Source organism: Lagopus leucura, unplaced genomic scaffold (assembly GCF_019238085.1).
Source record: "Lagopus leucura isolate 7727_CA_CO unplaced genomic scaffold, USGS_WTPT01 Super-Scaffold_100008, whole genome shotgun sequence".
NCBI classification, from domain to species: Eukaryota; Metazoa; Chordata; class Aves; order Galliformes; family Phasianidae; genus Lagopus; species Lagopus leucura.
This window is the reverse complement of record NW_024962265.1, coordinates 32,489,465-32,501,824: the sequence shown is the minus strand read 5'-3', so window position 1 is coordinate 32,501,824 and position 12,360 is coordinate 32,489,465. Positions and strand designations below refer to the sequence as shown.

The 12,360-nt window shown below is 44.8% G+C and overlaps 1 protein-coding gene across 1 annotated transcript in view; it reads right to left on the bottom strand.

The window, feature by feature from the left end:
* LEMD3 (LEM domain containing 3) overlaps positions 1-10,824 on the bottom strand; it is a 48,649-nt gene extending 37,825 nt beyond the window's left edge. Inside the window, exon 1 of the mRNA XM_042872406.1 lies at positions 9,359-10,824. Coding sequence (XP_042728340.1) covers positions 9,359-10,781 — 1,423 coding nt within the window. The 5' untranslated portion in view covers positions 10,782-10,824. The remainder of the gene's footprint in view (positions 1-9,358) is intronic.
* Between the last annotated feature and the right edge of the window lie 1,536 nt (positions 10,825-12,360).

Here is a 12,360-nt window from a genome sequence, read left to right as displayed (position 1 = left end):
CAGGATGAGGTCAGCAACATTTGAGTGAAAATGAAAGAAGTGGGTGATATTCAGCAACTTTCATTTTTACTCAGCTGAAGCAAGACTAACCTTCCACTCTGCCTCCACCAGCACCTGCCCTTGGCTGATAGCTTAACTGGCAGGTTCAAATAGAACTGATTATCTGAAGAGAACAACCAGGCTACCACAGCCATACACCACCGCTGTCCTTAGGCTTAAGGCTTACCTTTACCTCCCACTCTCAGCCCAACAGCCTGTTTGAACTGAGGCCTCCAATTTTGTTATCATAATTGGTTTGTGGTTGTTGTTTCGTTGTTGTTGTTTTCTTCCTTAAATTAAAAAGGCTACGCCTAAGGAGGTGCTTGCGGATTGAGGTGCTGAATCTGGTATATGAGTGCTGGTAATAGCTACTAGTACGATGCCAAGATTTGGGTAAGAAACTCTGCAGTCCCATCTTCTGAACAGCAAAAAACACAACACACCAATTCATTCCCTTGTAACAGGGACAGGCAGACCCTATTTGGCCTTTGGACCTCAAAATGGGAATGAGATGTCCTGGTATTTTCATGCAATTGTTTCTTTCTAGTCTGATCCTCCCACACAGCAATGACATTACTGCCAAACGGAACATACAGCAGAATAAAACATATCTGGATTTAACATCTCATTATTTTTTCCTATTTCAAGTGTCACCTACTAAATCCACACAATTTTATTGTTTCTTCATGAAAAGCATCCAAAGCTGAAGGTCAAGGAAAGAACAATATTTCAAGTTACAAATGAGAAAACATTAGCAGCTGCTTTGTTCAATTCCACAGTACACAAAGCACATCTTTGCTCAAGGTGAACAAGCTAAAAAAAAAAAAAAAAAGAAAAAGGCTATTGCATTTAAAGACACTGCTCACAATACACTGAGGATCACCAAGTCAGACACACATCTGCCCATGCTGAATGGCTCAGCTCTCAAGAGTACTTAACAGTACAGCTGGTATTTCTGGTTTTCACTGTGTAAAAACAGGAGTAGCTCAAAAGACACTGTACAGACAATACAGCACTAGGGCTCTCCTAGATGTTCTCAGCAGTTCCAGATTATTCTAAGGGTTTATCAGAACAAAAGTTTGTCTTCTTCTCTACAAAATATGAAGTATGCAAACATGAAATACCCTTTTAGATACAGCTCAGACTACCCATTTCCCACAGTTATTCAGGAAAAAAGACCTTTATCTAGAGCTGCTCCCGGATAAGCATTACTTCATAGGCTTACAGAAAAACTCAAAAATAAGAATTAAGACTAGTTTCTTGTCCAGAAGGAAGTCTGCATTTTCTTAGCTGGGCAAACTCTGCCCTGGGCAGCATAAGCTTCTTTTAAAAATTAAAATACCACACCATGCCTCTCACCTCCAGAAACTTCCTTGATTCACACATCAGGTCCAAACCAATACAGAAACAGACTGATGAATTTGACATCACACTCCACTCTTCAATATCACACTGAGGAATTTCATTAATCATTTTCTCTTATTTACAAAGTAACACTAAACTCCTTCCAAGGAATTTGTAAGAGTGAAGAACAGCCCAAACAGGACAGCCAGACTGGCTCTCCCCCAGTAAATCTGACAGGATTTCCAAGCCTGAAAGAGGCCTCTCAGGGGTTTAATCACACATGCACCACTCGGTCTGTCAATGGAAAGTTAACAAATATCTTCTGTGGTTGTCTGAATAACACTGCTTGAACAAGAACAAACAGCCCACTAAACTTTTAGACATAGGTCAAATGTCAGAGATGATCAGAAATGTCATGATTAATATTTCACCATTTCCCTGAAAACATGTTGTGAATTAGAAAAAAAGAAGAAAAATAAAAAAGCATATCACAACCAGGAGCATTTTAAGGCAACTGTAACAAAAAAAGTACCTTCTGTTATTCGGAACCCCTCACTTGTAGTAAATTCGCCATTGCTCAATTTCTACCAGCAGGTTTTGCATCAGGTTTAGCTACATTTCTATTCAAGCAACACATTCAGGTAGAGCTGAATTTGTTAGAGATGTGACGTGACATTTGGGAACACTGCACCTGAGATGTCTTTGTCGTGCAGCCTGATGACACTGAAGAGGTCTCACAGAATGAGTCTGCTGAGGGATGTTTTGTGGTATAACTACAAAATGACACGATGGGAATTGAGGAGGCTGATGGTTAACGTGAATGGTTTTGATACACTACCTACTGAAAGCATCCAGAAGCCAACCTAAGCATTAGCAAAATTAGCATTAGCATGGAAAAGTCTAAGGCTTCTCTGCTAAGCAATCCACGTACTCAACTGACCTTCACAGAAAGTGGGGAGAAAATGAAAATTAAGATCCAGATGTTGCCTTAGAAACCTGCCTGTTTTGTGCAATTCATCCCTACAGTCTTCTTGCAATAGTCTTATTCAGTGCACTAACAAGGGTAGACTCATGACTCTTTAACCAAGATGCTACCTAAATACAAAGGCTCCTGTACCTTTCCAAAGGTCAGGATGTGTCCTGTATATAAACTCTGTATTGAGACCTACGTGAATAAATGCAGTCTTAGAAAACAATTGTTTTACATACAATCTAAGATGCTGCCTTCCAACCTTTAGTTAAGTAAATGACCTCTATTTATACAATAGAGAAAAATGGGCTAAGGAATTGGTATACAACCAGTCATTTGTGAAGTCATACGTCTTATCTACCACATCATTACTGAAATCCAACTGATCTACTTAGTAGGCTTTAATGCCACTCAATTCTACGTTAAACTTCTTTTAACCTCCCTACCATCTCTTCCCCTCTCCACATAAGACAACCTTCTAAATCAATTCAGAGCGTAACTCAGTTCATTTAAAAGAGTTAATGGAATTTAAGACTACAAAAAGACACTTGTTTTCAAGGTACACGCATTACAAGATGAGCAGAAAACTTCATTTTTCTCTGCCAAAACATCAAAGGTTACATCACTTCTCCAACAAACTAGGCCCAAGAATCACGTTGAGTTTGCCAGCTACACTTTTAATATGTATGACATTCACTTGCTCCTTTATCCTTTCGCTCTACAGCACACTGGAAACACAGTAGAAATGAGAAATGGCACTAAAACGTATGGGTAGAAGTACAGCACAGCAGCAGGGAAAGGGAGACGATTATAACGTCACAGAAAACGACCGTCAGTGAAATACAGAAGGCTGGTGCCTTAGCTTCCTCATCCCTAATGTATTTCCTTATTACAAATGGTAAGCTTATTTCTTACTCATCATACAGCATGCTCAATTGTTCAAAAATACTTGATTCAACTTTTCACATCTCTTATCAACATACCTTCAATTCCTCCACCTGGGCTGAGCTTACTGAATTGACAAGTTTCTAAAGATTACTCAAAGCTTCTAGGGAAGAATATCAGCAGTATCTCAGAATAGGTTCGTGTGAACACAAGGCACTTATTTGCCTACACAGAAACTGTAGGAATACTGAGATGACATGCAGGTGCTGTCTTATCAGCTGTGCAAAGAGGCCATACCTGCATGCAGTCAAAGCATCCAGTTTGTCTTACTGTTTCTTCATTTTCCAGGAACAGACTGTGCTCTGACATCAACTGCAAAGCCTTTACATCACCACTTTCATTCAAGAACCTGATCCTTTTTTATGTTTACAGGAGGGCTCAACAGCAAATATTATAAACTGAAGCAAACTCCTAACAGTAGGAACCTGCATGAGATCTGCTGCAAGTTGTTCAGTGGTTCTCCCATCTGTACTTGCACCCATCAGTATGCTTTTCTGCACCAGTACACTGACCCTTTTCCAAATTTTGCTCAATCCAAATTCTTCAGTAACCATGATACAAGACATGAATAGTTACTTTGATCAGAGGCAGAGCTAACCCTATCCTCATGCATTACAGTTATGGTAAAGGCTTTATCACTTTCTCTTGCAATTCTAAACCTCCCAGCAAAAACAGAAGAAGCCAAGAAGGGACAGTCAGGACAAAGATACCGCTATGGAATTTCTTAGACAAAACAAATCCCCTGAAAATCACTATTTCTTTTTAATGTATCTTGACCAGTCAACGCACTCCCTTTAATCTACCTCAAATCCCAAAACACAAGCACTTTTTCCAATTGACACAGTTATTCAGGAGTTTTTAACACTTAAGGAACACATCCAATGATTACAAAGGACTTTGAAGCAGCAGTTTCATTAACAAAAAACTAAAGTACATGCTTAATATACTTGTTTGTTCAGCTTTTTTTTTTTTGTCAACTGATCAAACAAGGTTGTCAAACAGCAGCTCTGCCCTGCCATTCACATGTTCATATTATTTCTGAAGCACAAGGCAAGAAGCCTGACAGGGATCAGCTTGGTACAACCCCAGCACTCCCGACAGCTTAGCTGAATAAGCATTAAGCCAAAGTTTTGCAACCTAGTACTCCCACGTGAAATACACGTCAGCATGTGTTAAGTGTACAAGTGTAAAAAAACAAGTGTTTTTTTAGAAACATCAGCAGACCCCATCAACAGAAAGACTGCAGGTATGATTCTCCTTTCCTGCTGGTATACTTTAAGAAACAGTACAAGTTGGGGTTCCTACAATGCTACACTAAATGTCTGTACCAAGGACATGTCCTTGGGTAATATGGGCTCCTCCTTAAAAGACTTCAACTGTAACCACTGTTGCTGTAACAGAAGAAACACAAGTTTGCTGTTTGCTTCCCCACTTTTGTGCACTCTGCAATGCTCCATAAACATGGAAAAGTTGCAGATCTTTCAGCTCATAAACTGCCCTCAGTTCTCACATCAAAACCAAATATTCTTTTGTGAAAAGTACCACGTACAAACTTTCAATTAGTTTCTGACAGCTTGTGCAATCAGATCCTGTTAGAGCCCTTCTGCATGCCCACTCCCCAGGTGGGTAGTTTCAGTTCTGATTTCTCATCACTCCACAAAAAAAAAAAAAAAAACAGCCTGTGACAGTAATGTCGTAAATACATTCAAAGAACATCTGAAATCATGGCATAAGGAAAGTCCTGCACATGTCGGCAAACAGCAGTACTCTTAAGGCCTGCATCCCAAGTTAGTTTTACATATTCCAAAGGAAGTACAAACATCTATCTCCTTAAAATACAGGCACTATGAAGGCAAGCCAAGTTTCAACAGTTGATTGTGAAATGCCACAGCACTTCAGCAGTAATTTGCAGATCTGTGTACTTAATAGTCCATCTCTTGTCTTTCACACAGCAACTCTAGCTTTTTAATCAATGAAATTCCCTGCACAAAATTCCATGGAAGTTTCAATACATGAGATATTTAGAAGTTTAAAAAAGAAAAAAAAAAAAAAAAAAAAAAAAAAGAAATGGAATGTCAATGGAACAGAATTAAAGCCTTCGAATTACGATTTTCTTAAGTTTCCACTAGCAATATAGACAACTACCAGAGGTTTCCCTAAATTAACCTTTCAAAAATGCAAGTTAGAGTGAACAGACTAAAGATTGTGCTACCAGCAGTTATGTTTTAACAATTTACATGGAAAGATCAAAATCACTAACGAGACCCCCGCTTTCGAAAGCCTCTCTAAGAACCTCGGACAATACAGAATAACTACCTGAACGTTTCAAATGGAAGATTCACTTCTTTGTTACATCAACCACTCCCAATGCAACGTACTGGAGCAGAGGGCATGAAAGTAACATAAAATGCCATACCTTTGAAATTACTGCCTTAATGAGCACCTACAATAATAACCTCACCTTCCAGAAAGTATACCAGGCCTCAAAGTAACACCCACTGATCTTAGCATCAATTTTCTTCGAAAAATAACTTTGTAACTAACTCCCAGAAGTGCCAACAGCTACATGAGATGCTCCAAGTAACACCACAAAATTAAGTGAATGAAATAGGAAGAGATGATGAACTCTTCAGAATTTAAAGACCTTTAGGAAGAAAACAAAAGTCAAATTGACCGTTTCCCTGACAAATTATTATGCAAGATTTCATACAGTGCCATCACATTTAAAGGCAGGTGTAAGCATGATATCTTACAGCAAGAGCCACATGAATTAAGTTACCAGTGTCAAGCACAAGTAAACCTTTTCATGTATAAGACTGTCAGAGACAGCAAAAGCACAATCTACTCACACATTATCTTTTATGTGAGCTTACAACCATTTATTTCAATATTTTAAGAAAAGCCTCACAGAGAATACATTTATCAGCATCTTAGATAACTAAATGCTGAAAAACTTTACCTCAAGTGGCCATATATAGCTTAGATATAGAAAAATAAGCCAGTCCTAATTCATCTTTGAACACTGCCTGCCACACGTGCAGAAAAACTGAAGTACTTTACAGCTCTGAATAAGACAGCATTTCAACATTTTGCATGATGTGACAACCTTCTTCTGAAGTTTTCCATTTTTTACTTATTCCATTTTACCTAGCCTAAATCCAACCCTAGTACGTTGTTCCAAGCCTCCACTCATTACAAGCATCTCCTCTAAGCTCACATCACAGCCCAACAAACCTATGTGCTAACACTGGCTGTAGCTGGGGAGCAATGTTTTTCAGTGTGTCACACAAAACAGCACCTTATTTTGACAGAATTTAACATCAGAAAAAGAACAAGACAACTCAAATTTGTCATGTAACACACCCTGTAGGAGGAAAAAAAGCAGCTCAAATAAACAAACATTTATATACAATCTTCTTACATTCTCACATTAACTGTGATAGTTTGTAGTTGAAAATAACACTTTTCATAATAAAACCATTCACAAACAACGAAGTCTTGCCTAAAGCCAAGTAAAAGACAAAAAAAAAAAAAAACCCAGTACCTAATTATCTAGCTGAAAAGTTGTTTCATGAGCTATTCTATTATTTTTAATAAAAATGCATGAATCAATTCTGCTTCTATGAAGAAAACAATACATAAGCTCAAGAACTACAGGACTCACTCAGATGATGTTCAACTAAGCTTAGGGAACCACCCCAAAGACAACTGGTTTCCTTCCCAGTAGGGATGCATTTTCAGGGCCTGTCTTGTCTTTCCTGTCCATCCTATGGACCCACTGTGTTCTTTTCACACACATACATTCCAGAAGTAGGAATTCCAATTAGTATGTGCTGAGCACATGTGCAAGGCAATTCCCTGCACATCTCCACATTATTAAAAAAAAAAAAAAAAAGGAAGAAAGTAGCCTGTGTCCTTCTCCACTTCCTACCAAGAAGCTAGCCACAAAAATGGCTGTTTGTTTCCTTTCAATGGGCCCTACCCCTCAAGCCCAGGGCTGCAAGAAAGGAGGACAGAAGAAACGTGAGTGCCAAAACCAGAACACTTCCTCAGAAGATCCACTTTCTAGAGTTCCTCTGATAAAAGAACAAACAGAAGCAGGCCAAGGACTGGTTTAATTGAACTTCTGAGCAACCCTGAACCACCAGACCTTTGGCTGAGCAGCCAAAGAAAAGCAAAGGAGAACATTCCCTGCTTGCTAGGTCCATCCTTGTCAACTTTAAAAACAATATAGACTCAAAACAGTGATCCCACATTTCTGTAGGAAAGTTCACATATTAAAACAAAAGGGATTTTTTTTCCCAAGACAAGGAGCTCAGAGCATTTATTTTCTCAGCATTACTGTTGCCTGCATAGTTGAGACATTCAGCTTTACCAATCAGCATGACAGGGCAACTTTTAACCATGACTGTCACAGTTGGGAAGTTTACCCTGGGAGCTGAAATCTCATCTTCTCTATTAAAATAACCGGATTTTAAGAACTTAAGACTAGGACACAAAAAAAAAGCAAATGTGTGCTTATGGAACTGCACAGCTTATCAGTACACAAAACCATTTATGTAGGTATGGTCAGAAGTTAACCACAGAACAAGAGTATGTATGGTCCCAACAGTCACACTACAATAAAGTATTCACCACCTTCCCAGAAACAGGACTGAACAGTATTTATTAAGAGCCACGCAGACAGTCAAAGAAACTATAGCAGATGCTATAGCCTTTGCTGCTATTGACTTTTCTAAACACTGCATTCTTTGCTTCCAGACCTCCTACAAAAAGCACGAAGAATAAAAAAAACTATTCTGCTATTATAGTTATTGCAATGTAATGAATAAGGTCTAAAAGGGAAAAAAATAAAAACAAAAAGAACACTCTCTGCTACTTCTGCCCTGTAACTTCTAGCAGATCCCAAACTAGCAGCAGCATCATTCCATGCAAGACGCTTGTATTCGTGCTCACACATGGCCATACACATACCCTACTATCCATATAAAGAAACACCCCACATTTTTCTCCTCAGTGATTGCAAGAACAATACACAGGAATAGGTTGCCTAAGGAGGCAGTGGATGCCCCATCTCTGGATGCATACCAGACCAGGCTGGACGCGGCTCTGGGCAGCCTGGTCTGGTGGTTGGTGACCTGCACATAGCAGGGGGTTGAAACTGGATGATCATTGTGGTCCTTTTCAACCCAGGCCATTCTATGAATCTCCAAGATCCCTCTAATGGTCTCACATCCTAAAACTAGCTTTTCAAACAATTTTTCATTGCTCCCAATGAGCAATGGCATGACTTTTCATTTTAATATTAGTGCCTCCTTAGGTGGAAATGGTACACTTCCATCTCCATATATTTTGTGAATAGAAAATAGTAGTTTCTACATCCATTCCAAAAAGTTGTTTCCGTGTATTAAAGATACCCCCAATACAGGATTTAAAAAAAAAGCTGTGAAAATCAAACTACAACATAACAGTATTTAGTGTATAATCACATTCTCATTCTGAATTTATAAGAAAAGCACATATTAGAAAATAATACATAACAGGTCCAAGGTCTGCACAAAGTTTGTCATAGCACTGAAAAAACACCTCAGCCTAGCATGCTCCCCAAGCTTCAACATACATTCATAAAGGCAACCTGCTTAATTGCTTAATGACTACATTGGAACCTTCACTCTGCAAGAATCCCAGGTATCCAGATGTGCATCTTCTCTGAAATGGGTAGAAGCCTTACCTCGTTGATTGTCTATTAACCATGCATCTTCTAGACTGAACAAAACATGAAACTGCTTTGTGAAGAAAACATGCTAGAAAACAAGGTATCAACAGATTACAGCACAGAATAATCAGGATACGGGTTTATCCCCAGATGTCTAGCAAGCTTCACTACATCACTTTAGGAACGCCAGTCTGTTCCTGTGTGCTCTATCCTAAAAGGGAAATTCATAGAACAGTGGGACCCCAAACTGTGCAGCACGGACCTCCTGAGAACGCAGAGTTGGATTAGCAGCAGTACATCCCGTTGCAGAAATTAACTGCCCTTCCCCTTGACCTAATACTTACTGTTGGCTCCCACATCCTCAGCTACTCCAGAACCTCTCATTCTCAGGTATGTGAATCCCAGTATCAGAAAGAACAAGCATGCAGCAGTTAAGAGGAACATGGACAGGTAATGTGCACTGAAGCCTCCAGTGGTGGATACCTCCTCTCTTTTGAACTGTTGGAGAAGCTCCTCCTCGGGCTCGGAGAGATTCTTCTTGTAGGTGTTTTTCAGGTAGGCGTGATTTGAACCCGTATGATTGGAGTGGTTGAGTCTGAGGGAGGCGCTCCCGCCCGGGGGGAGGCTGTTGGTAGCGGAATAGATCCTGGGCTCGGCGCCGTGGCTGCCGGCGGCCCCGCCGAGGACGTGGTTGTCGGTGGCCTTCCTGGCGGCGCCCGGGGGCTCGGCGCCGTCACCGCCGTCCGCGTCCGGGGGTGGCGCGGCGGGGGCTTTCCTAGTCGGGCCGAGGCGGTACCGGGGGCCGGCGGGACCCGGCTCCGGTCTCTCGCATCTTCCCCCCGCCGCCGCCTCCTCGCGGCTCCCGCCCCCGTCTCGGCTCCCGGCAGCGGCCGCCCCCGCCGCCCCGTCAGTCGCGACGGCCGCGCCGGCACCGCAGCCCCCGCCGGCCCTTTCCCGAGCCGTCTCCATCGCGCCAGCGCCGGCCGCAGCGCATTTGCTCGCTGTGAACGGAGCGGACTTGCCGAGGCTCCGCCTGGGCCGGCGGGCCGCCGGTTCCTCCCTCGGTACCTGCTGCCGGGCCGCCGCCTCCTCTTCCTCCGAGTCGGAGTACTTGTTCCCGCCGCAGGCGAGCAGCCGGCTGCCGTTCACGGTCCGGTTCTTCCACCGCCGCTGCTCGCCCTTCTCCTCCTCCTCCTCCGCGTCGTCGTTCTCCTCCTCGCCGCCGTTCCCGTGCTCCCAGGCGCCCGGAGCCGCTCTGCGGGCCGCCGCCGCCCCCCACCAGGCGCCAGGCTTCCGCCGGGCCGCCTCCTCCGGGGGCGCCGTGCCGCCGCCGCCGCCGGGCCTCGCGCCGCGGAAGAGGGGCGAAGCCCGCTCCCTCCTGCCGCCGGCCTGGCCGCGAGGGCCGGCCTCCGCGTCCGACTCGTCCGAGCTGAAGCCCAGCAGCACTTTGCCGCCCCCGGCAGGGGGTGCTGCGCGGCTCCGCCCGCCGCCGGCGGCCCCAGAGAGGCAGGGGTGCTCGGCGCCCGCCAGCCGCCCGCCCGCGCCCGCTCTCCCGGCGCCGCCGCCTCCGGCCGCTGTGTTATTGTTGTTGCTGTTCCGGGTCTTGTTGGCGCCGCCGCGGGCCCCGGCCCGCTCCTCCTCGCGCAGCTTCTTCAGCTTCTTCAGGTAGACGGGCCGGGTGCTCTCGGTGACCGGCCCCGGAGAGAAGCCGAAGCGCCTCAGCTCCGAGAAGAGCTCCTCATCCGTGAGCTGTGCGGCCGCCGCCATTTTCCGCTCCCCCGCCGCCGCGGCGTTTCCTACCCACGCGCCGCGCCGCGCTCCCCGCCGGAACTGACGCGTGCGCACTCGGCTGTGGCCTAGACCCGCCCGTCACCCCCAGGCGCCGCCCGGCCCCGGCACGGCTGCGTCTCCGGCGCTCCGCGAGCCGCCCTGCCCTGCCCTTCCCTTCCCTTCCCTTCCCTTCCCTGCCCGCCCTGCGCCGCGCCGTACCCGAGGCAGGGGAGTGGGGTGGCCGGTTCCCGTCAGCGGCCGATGTGAGAAGAGGTCGGGAGCGGGAGCTGGTTGGACTGCAGTAGAGATCCCTGAAAGGCGCTGCAGGGCGAGGCTCCAGCGCATCTCGCTCGGATCGAGCGCTGACCGTCTCCTAACGCCGCTTTCCAGTCACAACGCTGAATACAGCCAGACCCCACCTGCGCGCCTGGCGTGGGCCGTCTGCTCCTTCCTACCCACCCGCTCCTCACTCCTGGCTGAGCGCTCCTCTTGTAGAAAGACAGGCAGCGCTGTGAGATGTTGCTGTGCTACGCTCAGAAGTGAGCGCTCCTTGAAGATGTGCCCTGAGCATCACCCTCCTTAGGTTTATATTGCCTGGAGACGTTGTTTTCTTTAAGAAAATATGCTGTCTCAAATTTAGAACCAGGAAAACTAACGACATACATCAACGTGTGTTTGTCAGATGGGTGTTTGTCAGAATGGTTGTGCCAACTGGCATTTCTCAGCATGGGGCATGTGCCAGCCCTCCTGATTGCTCCTTTGCATGTAGGCCTCGAGTGGAGCCTGCAAAGTCCCCTACTGACTTGTGTGCCTCCATCTGTCCATCCCAAATGTCAAACTCTTGACCTATCCACTGATGAGAACACCGTAAAGGCAGCACACAATCTACCTATAATTGCCCTTGTAGGAATGCACACACAGTGCAGAAGCAGGATCTGGTGGTAAGAGTAGGTGTACGTTTTCTGTTCTGGGTCTGCTTCAGTGAGGGATGTGGCCTGCTAATGTCAGAACTGAATCTGCTAAGCTCACTCATGGAGGAACATTTGCAGAGCAGGAGTTCAGATTACTGTTCTGTATCTATGTGCTGGAGACTGAGCCAAGCTGCAGAACTAGAAGACTGTCATGAAACCATCCTTTATAATGATGATGAATTGTGATGATTAACTGCTGTACTCCACCTTTCATTTCTGACCAACCACACCTGGAAACACAGAGCCAACCATCTGATCTCAGCCTCCTTTAACATAACCTTTCTGAAGCTGCGGGGTCTGCTACTGGGCTATTCTGTTGGTGCTGCTATGTTCCACGTGCAGGGGAACCATTTCACATGCAACAGTGTGCTTTGGAACAACATGCTGAGCTCTATGTATACTGAAGATTACCTTCAAAATCAACTCTACTGTACATTAAACCACTAACACAAATGCACCCACTGACTTCTCTCCCCACCTGAAAGAAGCTAACTGATATGCCAAATGCCATGAGAAATGCTTCCAACATTCCACCCCTTCTCTTCAGTATGAACAGCCCAAGCCTTCCAGCATCTCTTTGAGCTGATTCCTGAATATGCCCCCAC